The 13,362-nt window shown below is 44.4% G+C and overlaps 1 protein-coding gene across 11 annotated transcripts in view; it reads right to left on the bottom strand.

Moving 5' to 3' along the window:
• The window catches only part of casz1 (castor zinc finger 1), a 76,621-nt gene that overhangs the window by 38,340 nt on the left and 24,919 nt on the right, over positions 1–13,362 (bottom strand). For 10 of the 11 annotated variants that reach the window (XM_035158402.2, XM_035158410.2, XM_035158406.2 and 7 more), the window contains exon 1: positions 9,517–9,658. The exons of the other annotated variant lie outside the window; for it this stretch is intronic. In XM_035158402.2, coding sequence (XP_035014293.1) covers positions 9,517–9,595 — 79 coding nt within the window. In that variant the 5' untranslated portion in view covers positions 9,596–9,658. Of the gene's footprint in view, positions 1–9,516; positions 9,659–13,362 lie in introns of those variants that run through there. 11 annotated transcript variants of the gene reach the window in all.

Here is a 13,362-nt window from a genome sequence, read left to right as displayed (position 1 = left end):
GGTTGGTAGACTGCTGTGGAAAGGGGGTGGTAGAGCATATGGAAATCTCCCAGCCCTCCTGTCCCTCTGAGTCTTCCTGACAAGACAGTTTTGGCTGGGGCTGGGACTTAGCTTTCCCCACCTCAAATCTAAATCTGCCACTGACTGATCCACTTTAGAGCTCTACTCACTTGGCAGGTTTGCCAGGTTGGGGACAAGAAGGAAAAAGAGAGCGAGCGATAAAGGCATATAAAAGATGACGACAGTCCAATACCCTGTGCTTATTTTCATAAAAAGATAATAACACAGTAGGTGCAGCACAAAGGGCACATTGTTCATTTAGTGACTGAATGGAAAAAAGGAATCTACTGTGTCTGTTGTCACAGTCATAAAACGCGATGCTGATGAGATATATACGATATGGGGAATACTGTGAAAACAGGAGAAGTGAGTTGCTTGTGATCTTCTTTTAAACAGTACTTTCACACTGTACTTTACAGATCACATAAACTGTGGGCATGATAGGAAATGATTCAGGCATGAAGAAGAGAGAATGTGCAGCCGGGAAACTGCCACCAGCACCCATCTGTCACATTTTGTTCTTTTTTAACCACTGGATTTCTAATGGATTTTTTTAGGTTCCACTACAGGATCAATGTTGTGCTGCAAAGCATACTGTACATGCATGCACACACACACACACACACACACACACACACACACACACACACACACACAGTACACAGACACATGGGCGTACAATCAGGAGGTAGCTGTCTTCTCTCCCTCTGCCCCCGACCCTCCCCCTGTCTCTCTCTCTCACAAATCTATTTTATTATTAATCAGTTGGTTGCACATCTGCCTGCTTGTTGTTTTTTTTTCTATCAATAAAGCACTTATTGCTTTTAGTCTAGAATGTGACCTTGCACATTGTGTACTGTCTTTCTGGGGGTGCCGACCTTGAAGGACCCGTTTGGACTATTTCACTCTGGCTCCGTCCACGGGCTGTTATCAAATACGAGCCCTCAGCCAAGTGCCACGCTCCCCTCACACTGCTGCAAAACACAAACAAGACGCTGCAGGACAAAGGCAGACACAAACGGCCCAAGTAACACACACACACACTCACACACACAGTGAGACTGCACAGGACAATGGCTGAAGAAAACAATGTATATTTCAAGTGCAGACGGAAGAGGAAAGACGTTGAACTTGAGGGCAATCAGACAGGAAAGTTGAAATCGTAGGACAAATACGCCCTCCGCCTTCATCACAAACAGGGTAATTATGGTGTTTTCCACCGCAGAGGACAAGCAACCTAAAATGGTCTAAGGGAGTTAAAAAAAATAAAAAAATAACACTATCCGACATGAGTGACATGATCCATTCTGACAACCACATACCAAAACAGGCAACTTTTATTCAGTTTGCTGCTCAGGGTAATTCATGGGACACTCGGCTAACTTGTTAAAATTGTACATGAAATCTGGACTCACAGCTGGCACCAGATGACGACTTAATTTGTAAGTGTTCCTGTGGAGCAGGGCAAAAAGCTTTAAAATACAGTCTCGTGCGTCTATGTCCTGAAACCGGGAGAAATTATTCCTGCAGCTTTATTTTGAAGCTCAGCTCTCGAATTGCACTCCAAGTCTTTTTAAGACACTGGGAGTGCAATTTGATGAGCCAACCACCGTGGTAAATGAGCAGACGACCCCTGTGTCCCTCCCTCGTGGTTGCTGTTCTTGGTGCCGCATGCAAGGCAGTGTGGGTAGTTTAGTGCAGAGGGGGCTCGGCGGTGCACCTCTAAAGGGCCCTTGAGCTAATATCTGTACAGATTAACTGCTTCAGTTGTATTTTGGTCACGGGGATTTCTTGTTGCCTTTGTGGCTTCTTGGGAGATGTGCATGTGTGTGTGTGTGCACGGTGCTCACATGGTTTAGTTTCACACTTTCTCGTGCAGAAAAGTGAGCGGCCTACTTGCCGTAAAGTTCAGGAGCCCCCGGATTGGCTTGTGTCACTCCTTGCCATTATCTTTAGGGCCGTACTGTATTTAATTTACCAGAATCCGGCGCTACACTGCTGAGTAAGTCATCCCCATCCTCTTACCTTCACCTACCCCTCTACCCATCTCTCCACAGGACACACACACACACACACAGTGTCAATCCTCCAGGGTAAACTCAGCACACGCCGCTCCATTAGTTATCAATTAAGTCTGGAAATCTCCACCTGGCTTACACACTCTCTCATACACACACACACACAGATGAAGTGGGCCCCTCTCAACAGGAAGTTGAGGAGAGCGTGTCTTATTTGACTGCGGGTGTGGGTGATACGGAGTGTGTTTGTGTGTCCGCGCGGGTGGCACTTTTGTCCATGAGGTTAACCTTGATATGAGGCCCTGTCAGGCCAGATAATGTCAATCAATGACAAGCCCTCACAGATAACCCCTAATGTGAAGCCTAAAAAGCAAAGCTGTTTAGATCTTTAGACATGCCCCCTTTCAACAGCATATGAATTGCATTACAAGGAAATGAGCTGTGGCATTTCTTTAATAAGACTCTTAAGGCATTTTGACAGCATATACGGCACTCTGCCGTTACAAAAAATTAAATAAAGCCCCGCTGACAAAGCCCCCGTACACGAGGCAGCGTTCTGATGGGCAGATCCAAGTCCCTGTTAAGTGGAGGACATGAAGAGAAAAAAAAAGAAAAGAAGGGTGGACCTTTTCTTTATTTTTTCTCAAGCTCCCGGGGACTTCTTAATTGATTTCCAAGGTTATGTTTCAAATTTGTTTTTCAGATACGGGGGCCGGGTGAATGAGTGAGTCAATGTTTTTCAAGCTATTTCCCTAAACTCTGTGTCGTTCGGATCGTTTGCATGAGATCTCGTCGAGCTCCTTCCATCTCACACCTTCTACCTCTTCTTCCCTTGCTCTTTTTCTCTGCTCTCTCTCTCTCCTTGAAAAGAAGGAGGTGACATTAACCCCCCAAAAAGTATGTATTTCCAGACAGGATGCCTGCGCTGACAACATCGATCCCTGGCTACCATTAAAACATTTGCTCTGCCTGACAGACTTTTCCTCTTTCGGACTTTATATGCGCTGGAGTGAATCACAGGTGCCTGTTAAAATGTCATCTTGGACAGGTTGTCTACCCGTCCGACAGTGACCCATGGCTCGCTCAAAGGCGGAGGCTTTTTCAGACTTACTTTTTATCACATTCTGCACTTTCAATATTCAACGTATTTTTGTTATGAAGCGCAATTAAACTTTGATCACAATATATTCTTTGTAGGGCTAAGAGAGGAAGTGATGAGAGTGAGTCTTCCTGCTGGTGGGATTTGCATTTTTTACCCCTGTGGCTGTGATTCTCTTGCCAGAACTTTAGTTTGTTATCTTTTTACTTCTCGGATAAGCAGGATGGAAGTGACAACACCAGGGTTTCCATGATACATGACATGTGAAGAGTGTGTGTGGCCATATGCTGCTGGGGACGTGCGGGTATGTGCACAATCCACTGTAAACACATATGTTAAGTGGCTGAAACAAATATAAAGTGTGGTTGTTGGTGTGCATGTGTGTTGCACGCCTGCTTGCAGAGTGTTGTAGACAGACATTGTGCTTGTGTGCTCTTTCTGCTCCTCTCTGTCTCGTGGCTGCAGGTCACATCATTTGCTGTGAGACACACACACACACACACACAGTCAAATGAGCACACTGCCATTTCTACACACTCAGGAGAACCTGATCCACAGTGAGGATAAACACACCGGTGTGTCAGTGACAGCGCTAAATCAGCGTGCTTTAGCGAAAAGTTCAATGTGAACTGGAGGCGGAACTAAACGCGGCAGTTTTCACCTAAAACGGAAACATTCTTGTTTCTGGGAGTTCAGTAGAGGGAGGAATGTGCTGTGGCTGAATCTGAAGATGGGATAAAACAACACACACAAAAAGGCAGAAAAAAAAGAGAAAAATGACTGTGAAACGATGAAACATGCAAAGCAGCTTTACAGGGAAAAAAAAGAATGCTGTCTATTTTTGGTCTCAGTATACAAAAGGAAGTTCACTCAAACAAATAAATTTGCTTTTGATAAAACCACAGCGACTACTTTTGCATTCTACACCAAACCCACTTTGTTTCCTGCATCTTTATCTTCATGACTTCCCACGTTTGTGAGAAGCCACTCACTAAATTGTCGAGCACAAGCAGCTGAAGGTTTTCAAACGGCGCCGTGTTGACGGCTTAAAATGTAATTTTATTTTAAAAGTGACACGTTAAAGGAAAGCCTCAGAAGTGAACACGGAGCGCTTGCCTATTTGCGCTGTATCCAGCTGCCCGTTTTACATTTCTGCAACATTAATATTCCTCTTATTATTATTTTAAAGTGAAAACGGATACTCTGTTGAAGTGCAAATCTGATGAATTACGGGAGCAGATTGCTGCTATTAATTATTAAAATCTATTTTATAAATATTCAGGTCTGTCATGCATCTAATAATGAACGCTTTAGAGGAGGTTACTTCCCGTGCGCATTCTAATGTGTCAGAAATATCACTTTTAATCACGCTCGTGTCAGCGAGTGCTGGGTTTGAACCTGCCGAAAAAATCGACCAAATCAAGGAAACTCAGCCAGCCTACTACTGTGCTCATCACAGCTCATCCGTTCCTGCTGTTTCGCGTGATCCAACTTCTTCTCCTGCCCCGTCTAAAGAGGTGGCGAACACCTCTCTCTGCTTCCCGCTGCATTCTTACTGTGGTAATTTGAATGGAGAATAATGCATCGGCAGCACTCTACCTTCTGGACACACCTAGTCCCAGCGCTACTGCTGCCATATGCTGTGTTGATACATATTCATAACACTTTCTCGTGTGTTGAGTGTCGGTGTGCAGCGAGGCTTAAATGAGTGTCTCACAACTTCAAATGGGAAGGGGAGAAAAGGAAAAGGGCACAAAGAAAAGTTGGACTGCTCGTCCCCTTTTTTTTCCGCCTCCGTTTCTTCCTCCCTCTTCTGCAAAGACGAGTTCGGCTTTCGTGAGCTTGTGCGAGAGGCTGTGGATTTTCAGGACTATCTGCTAGAAGCTGTGAGAGGCGGCAACTGTCAACATGGCCATATAAACTGCGCTGTCAGGTGGTCGGTCTCACTGGTGGGGCGACAGTCGGTGGCACTTTACCACGACCCTATACACTCCAGCAGTATATACATGTGCTGCACAGAGCAAGCACACACACAGACACACAGACACACACACACACACGCACTCTGAAGCACTCCAAGATTAACGCTGTCAGAGCTACAATGATACCCCATCATTATCTGTACACGGGGCCTCCTTTGTGCACTTGCTTGCCTCACTGTCCTCTCCGCTGCTTCTCTATGGAGGTACTAATTACTAGAGCTAGTATTTCTTGCTCTCTGTGCCTCCAACTGCCTTCAACTTCCCCATTATTTCTTCCACTTTTGCAGTGCTCTCAAAAGCCTTGCCAGCCTTTTGCCAACTGGTGCCACAGCTGAAGGTTTGCCAATGTTGACGGCGGCAGGTGTGCGACTCACTGTGTTTGTGTGAGTGCTGTATTATGAGATTATTTGTGCAATAAAGGCCCAGTGTGGTATCCCAGTTTCAAATCAGTCCTCTGGGTCATTGTTGTACAACAAGAGAGAAATGTTTGACGTACCGGTGCCGCATCTGTTGTACTATACATTGTTGGTTCAACACGCCGGGATCAGAGTGATGCTCCCTCTTGCATGGCATTTTTCATTACCAATAATGCTCGTACTCTTTGGCTTTCTTCTTCCTCTCCCACTGGAACTATGGCTTTATCAAAGGTGATTGCTTGCTCAGGCGCATTTTCTCAAACGTCTTCTTCAGCCAACCATTTCCCAAGCTGCTCTCGGGTAAACGTCACTCATAAAAAACGGGGAAGATTTGATGGCGAGATCAAAAAGAGAGGAAGGACAGCAAGGAGAGCAGGGAGATGGGGAGGAAAAGGGGGGACGATAACCCTCCTCCCCCATCGAGCGCCAACGACTGCTGAGGGTAATTCCTCCAAGCAGGGCCTGTGTTTTCAGACGCAAATACAACAAAACGCCGGGTGCTGCCATGAGACATCAAAATGGGCGATTTTGACTTCAGAGGGTCTTCAGATGCTTGAGGAGTTGTCAGTGTCGGGCCAGTGGGACTGAACAGAGAGAACAGAAGGTACCAGCAGGCTGTTAACAACCAATACGGGAACCACGCCAGAAAGGCCGTCTCCTCCCAAAATGCCAGTCGGCACCAGATCAGTAAAGGCTTCCACCATACTGTAATTTCCCACCTGAGCACTTTCATCTGCTGAGAGTGAAATGGCTTGAAAGTTTATCAGCGGCTGTATGTCTGCTATTTATTGTACCATTGGGATAACATGCTGAATTCCACAGGTAGGTGCCATAAAGGCAAAAAACAAAACCACACACATCGACCTTTCTGAGGCGACTGAGGGCTTCAACAGGTGTCTTGAAAGTAGGATTTTTTATGTCCTTGGCCTTAAAGAGGGATTTTCATCAGCAAATCAAAGACTCGCTTCGTTGTTCGGAGACCTGAGTTGTGTTGTGACACGCCGAGAGGGACGTCCGCATTTTCTCTGGTGTTGTTCGCGCTCATTCTTGGAGCATTAGGCTCACTCTAAATAGCCTCAAGGAGATTAGGCTGGCTCATATTCAAATGCACATTTCTTCTAAAACCCACTCCATGAGTGGGCCAAGCAGATCAGCACAGGAGCATGGTGAGACAATAGTCAGAGTAGATTCTGTCACGTATAAATCAGGTGGGGAGGGAAAGAGACAGAGAGGAAGAGGGAGAGAGAAAGGCTGATGTAAAAGACAAACAAGTGTTGGCTCTGCTATATGAGTTTAGTTAGCTAGAGAGTTAGTGCATGAGTTATGGCTAGCGAAGGGCTGAGGGACGCTGTATTTATGAGGGGACTGAGTGAGTGTTAAATCCCTGGTAAGAAATAAAGTCGTCCTTGAGCGAACAGGGGAAACATTTCACTCAGTCTAAGAGGTGCCTTGAAAAAAAATGAAAGCCATCCCTCTTCCCGGGGAAACACTCTTCCGTATTCCCTAAAATTGCTTTATTCCTTAAAAACGCCATAGATCACATCCCAGTGGATTGAGTCTCACATTTGAATAGAGAGGAGGATTCTCCATGTGTATGATATCAAGGAGTTCACGAGCCAACCGAAGGGAAAGAATCTGATTCTCCTAAAATTGCATGAGGATTTTCTGAGGGATCTTTGGCTGAGGGGGGCTGCCAAAACACACAGTGCACTTGTTGCAGTGCAAGGGTTCATCCAAGAGAAGTTTTCCATCTTGGTTTACCCAGGAAAAAGTAGGCTTTATTTCTCTTCCATTCAAATATTTGAATTTAGCTTTTTAAAGGAATCCTTCCTCTAAACGCACATTTTAAATTCTTTGAGAAACTTGCACTGTTGAATGGAGTTAAAAATCCAAGAAAAGAGAAGTGCATGAAAGGAAAAGCTTCACATCCAACTCTAAGTCAGACCTCTCTCCAAACCCCTGCAGTAGTAATAACAATTATTACTTAAAAAGGCTGTATTTTTGCATTAACTTAAAAGGCTATATCTTTTTCTTCCCTTCCAGCCTGTGCGGCCTCACTTACCCTAAGTATCTTCATAAATCACCAGTTACTGTTAACATGTACTCCACAATTCAGTCATCAATCTCCTACCAGGTCAGAGTGAAAACAGAGGGGGAAATGTCTGCTTAGTAAAATGTCTCTCTCGTGAATGGTGCTACCACCACCCAGTACTCAAACACACACACATGCACTCACACACAATACACACGTAATGCAGGAGCACACACACTCACACACACACACACACAGCCAGTTAAATAACAAACACACGCGCCCGGCACACAGCAACCGGAGCAGCCCTATGGGACACAGGAGCGGTTGCCAGATCGCCACGGTAACGCAAGCCAAATTCAATTCTGACTTCACCTTTCACTCGGGAAGCTGGTTCCATTTGTTATAAAAACAAATAAACAGCAAGCATGAAGTTAGAGCTGGCCAACTTCCGCCTCGTCTTTCTTTTCTTTTTCTTTTCTTTTTTTCCTGTGGGCCTTAACAAGAAAAATCAGGCCCAAGCTGTTTAAGAGACAGACACCCACAGGGCCGCATGTAAATCTGTGTTTATGTTCACACACACAGTATTTATTTCACCAAAAGGAGAAAATCTAATTGTACACGAGGAGAATTATTCCTTTCAGAACTGTGTCTCCAGCAGGGAGAGAAGGATTCTTTAGCCTTTTCTCAACAGACAGTGTTTACATCAGCAGAGTGGAAAATCCCTCCGATGACAAACCTCTCCATCACAACATCTGTATCTAAACAGACAAATCAATCTGGACCAACACCGCAAATTACGGCATGTCTGATCTGAAAACATCTGCACTTTACGTTAGAGTGCAGGGATTATGGTGCTTTTTAATTATTTCTATTTTTAACCTTCTGAGTGGCACATTTAGATCTTTTTATTTCTGTTTCCAATTAAAAAAGAAAAGTATTTGTATTACTTCAATGACCTGAAAAGTGCTTCTTGATAAAAACTATTAGTATAAAATTAAGTAATGTGCAAGTATTAATGTCTAAAGTATTCATATGCTTTACTTAAGTAAAAGTAGTAACACAACAAAATATTTAAATAAAAGTTATTTATTTATTGAATTATTTAAAAAGTACAAATTTGAAAATATAAGAAGTAAATATACATAAATGGTTTTATGGATTATGAAAGATAAATGAAATATATGAAATATAAATAGTTATATGAAAATATTTTAGTGTGGTAGCTGGTTGAAGTTGAGCTTATTAAAACTACATAAAACTACTTTATCAACTGCTGTGTAGTTTCATCTGTAACAATTCACTGTATTTTATAAGTTCACAATATCTTATTTAAAATTAAAGCAACTTGTATCTTAATGGAAAATTACTGCATTTTAGTTTCCCCGAAATGTTGTTAAGTTAAAGTATTAACATAAAAAAAAGTGTCAAATGTAAAAGTGGAACTGCAGAGTGAACAAAAAGTCAACAACAAAACTTTTGAGGAAGCAACAAACTATCAAAACTACTTCAACACATTCAGTGCACGATATGTGCAAATGTGCATCTGTAGTTAAAGACTAAAAAAATGTCCCAAAAAATAAACATTACACCTGCTCTGTTTCCTCTCTCTCTCTCTCTCTCTCTCCCTCTCTCTCTCGCACACACACACTTTGACACCACCCACCACATCACTACACATGCGTGCCTGACTCATGCCAACTGCAACTAGTAGCAGTCCCGTTCACCTCGAGGTAGCACTCAACCCCAGTGTGTGTGTGTGTGTGTGTGTGTGTGTGTGTGTGTGTGTGTGTGTGTGTGTGTGTGTGCGTGTGCGTGTGTATGTGTGTGTGTGAGTGAGTGAGAGGGGGGAGAGGGGGGAGAGAGGGAGGGAGTGAGAGGCAGAGAGGAAAGTGTGTGAGAGTCTTACCTGGCAGCAGACCGCCCTCTGCGCTCTGTCTCACCTCTCCCTCCTGCCCTGGAAGAATTCTCTCCACAAAGCAAGGCATTTTCTCCTCAACTGCTCTCTGCCAAGCCTCCCTCTCTCTCTCTCTCTCTCTCTCTCTCTCTCTCTCTCTCTCTCTCTCTCTCCTTCTCACTCCTTTCCTTGTTCCCACTCTGTCCTCCTCTCTCGCTGTCTATATTTCTCCTCCCTCCTTACCCTCCCCCTCTATCCTCCTCTCCACTCCCCCCTCCCTCCCTCGCTCCCTCCCTCCCTCCCTCCCTGAGCACAGATGTCGAGGCTGTGCAAGTTTACCCACTTTACCGGTAGGGGTCCTTCATCGCCCTTATCCACCCCACAGCCACATGGGGGAACAAAATACACACACACACACACACATGCGCACGGGCCCCAGGAAGAGAGAGCCACTTAACGGGCTCCCTCCTGTCACTGCTACAATGAGAGCCCTGTGCCAAAGCAGCATGGCTGTATGAGCTGTGTGCATGTGTTTGCGTGTGTGTGTGTCTTGGAGAGAGCGAGAGAGAGCGGCCGAGAGAGAGCGAGAGAGAGAGAGAGAGAGAGAGAGAGAGAGAGAGAGAGAGAGAGAGAGAGAGAGAGAGAGAGAGAGAGAGAGAGACAGGTGTGAAGTGAGTGATGTGCGCAGGGAGCTGGCCCTTGGCCCTTTCCAGCCCTGTTCGGCTGGGCTCGTCCTGGCTCCTGGCCCCTGAAGTGTTGTACAGTAGTACAGTAGCGGCTCAGACGCACACAAATACACACACACAAGCACACGAACACACAGATTGACTTACAGTGGGTCCCTCAGAGCCAGCAGCCAGAGAGATTGTGGGCCTGCACAAGCACACACACACACACACACACACACACACACACACACACACACACACACACACACACACACACACACACCTTTGATTCGTGCACAACACACATACCCACACAGAACAACTGCTGCTGTTTGCTACTGCTGCTGTTGACAGTGATAACATGTGCTTTGTGTCCTATGTGTGTGTGTGCACAAACACACACAGCGGATGCCTATCGGGTCTCGTATTTCAGATCTCTATTCTATCCCGAGTTTTTTTATTTAAAAAAAGAAAACAGTATTCATTGACACTGGCATGTTAGATTTGAAGGCTCTTAGCTAGTGCACAGTGGGGAATTTCTAGTTTCTCTCCTACTTGTGGGGCACTTTTCACATTGCAATATCAATACTGGAGAATATTAGCTGTCCTGCTGAAGAATGTCAGATCTCTGTTTGCCTTTGAATAAGGTCTGACTCCCCTGGGCAAAAGAAAGCAAAGATCTAATTATCTGAATCTAAATAAACCAGTAATTATCTTCTGTGTGCAAAATCATCTCAACAACTGATTTTAAGATTTTTAATAAGAATAGAATGAAACTAATGTTTAAAAGTAGACGTGTGACGACTCCAAAACACCTCATTTGTGTTTTAGGCAACAAACTAATTTCACCTATGAGACAAAGAACATTTTCATCAAATGTTGAACAGCGTTTATGATGATTCATATTACAGGAAAATGACGGATCCAGATCAGATCCTACGCTATTAAAATATTAGATCAGTAATTATGAGGCTGAGCTTTGTGTGAGGACTTGTTTTTCCATTTATTGCTGTGTGGAACAGGATAAGGGTATCTGCATTCAAGACGTGTTGTCCCGGACCTGCTGTTTGGTATCATTTGAACAGAGGGTGGATCACCTTTATTTGAGTCAAACAAAGCCTTATAATGACACAAAAATGGTAGTGACTGCTTGACAGACGAGGCTCCAACGCCCAACCGGGCTGCCGTCAAAACGTTGACAAGGAGTAATAAAGAAAATAGGATGTTAAAAAAGCAGGACACGGATGTTGAATAAAGCCACCAGAAAGTGTACATACTTGAAGTGGTGATAAGCTAATGAGGGAAACAGAGCCGTGCTTTTGGTCGACTTATCATTGTTTGCATCAGTGGAAAATCTCCCTTAACAGCAAGACTGAAATCAAATATAGGTTTTAAGGCAGTTGAGGGAAAGTCATTTGTATTTACGGGAAATAAGAATGATGCACCAGATCATTATTCCCTCGCTGTGCTAACTAGAACACAGCCCCCTGTATTAGACGTTGGAAGAGCAGCACAAGGACAAGTAAAACATACCTTAAATAGACTACAAATGAAGTCACTTAACACCCACTCGCCTCCCTGCGCCACCCCCTGCTCTGTCTGTCTTCAACAGAAAAAGCCTGTGTTTGACTATCTCTCTCTCAGGTTCATAGTTGTCTTTTGCTTTTTAAACAGGCACCTCGGCTGTCACAGTGCAGGGACGGGCGCATTCCCCTTAAATGGCTCCTTTTGACAACTGATCTGTAAATACAGCCGGATCTGCAACTTCCCCCTTTCTCTTTCTCTCTCTCTCTTTCTGTCGCTGCCTGACTTTCTCCCTCCTCGTCTTTGCTCTCCTTCCCTCTGCCCAAACTCCTGCTAGAACAGACACACACACACACACACACGCACGCACGATCACACGCACAGATCATGAAGGGCTCCCAACGACCCCCCCAACTCATACACACACACATGCATGCACGCACACACACACACTCGCACAAAAAACACATCCATACACACACATTTACCCCCACATCCCCCTCCCAACTTCCCCAACTCCATTCCCCCTGCCTCTATAAAAACACAAATATGCCATAACTCAGGCACTGCTGCCACATAGCCTCCATCTTGCCCTGTACCGGAGAGGGGGAGGCCTCTCAGGAAGGTCACCAACAAATGGTTTTCCGATTCACTGCCCCTGAAATAATTTTGTGTATTAAAACCTGAATCTGCACTTTCTGGCCTGAAAGCTTTTCTAATTATTCCGGTGTCCTTGGGACAGACACAGATCCTTCACACGCCGGGGGAAACAAGCTATAGAGCAACCACTACAGCCACAAACACCCCTCCACCTCCCTACCTCCCTCTCTCTATCCCTCCATCTCCTCTCCTCTGCTCTCCTCTCCCCGCTTTACAGCCGCCCCCCTCCCCAATCTGTTTTCAAAGCGTGTCTGTCCTTTATTAAATTGTTTTCTTTTCCACATTATCAGTTGCCATGGAGACCTCATCTCTCGGATTATTTGAATTTCATTATATCTATTGATTTGGGAGCATTTCATCTTTTTTATTGTTTTTCTGTCAATTTTCGAAACGAATAACCATCTAATTTGCGTCAGCGCTGATTACGTTCGTCCCTCAATAGAGGTCGGCAGCTGCGCCGGGGAAACAAATCAATGGAAAAACATCATAAAACTCGAAAGTACAATCAACCAGGATATGGGTGACATTCCGTGGTTGCTGAAACGAAGTCATCAAAAAATATATACTTTTTTTCCTGCGCCTCTGCATGTGTGGGGGTGCAGTGAGGAGGACACATATGTGTCTGGGCAGATATATTACTATATTTCAGAAGATAATATACTATGGTAAATTTCCATACTGATAACAGCCCCTCCCTGCCTGACCAAAACAAAAAAATGCTTACTGTATCTAAATAATTTATGCAATTTTAGCATTTCTATATAAATTTTTTAATAAGCTGCTTGGAGCAAAGTGGCCATTAACAAAACACACAGCTGTCCAATGGGCTAAGCCCAGCAGATCAATTGCGCTTTTTTATGACATGATAAAATGCTTTTAAAGCAATTTACACAAATATGGAAAAAATGACTTCATGGGCTTCATTTATTCATAAGGACGTGTATTAGAAAAAAAAAAGTCTTACAAAAGCCAGACAGGAGAGATCGTCCCGGTCCTAACTGGAACG

The sequence above is a fragment of the Hippoglossus stenolepis genome, chromosome 6 (genome assembly GCF_022539355.2).
Source record: "Hippoglossus stenolepis isolate QCI-W04-F060 chromosome 6, HSTE1.2, whole genome shotgun sequence".
Lineage (NCBI taxonomy): Eukaryota > Metazoa > Chordata > Actinopteri > Pleuronectiformes > Pleuronectidae > Hippoglossus > Hippoglossus stenolepis.
This window is presented reverse-complemented; position numbering and strand designations above follow the sequence as displayed.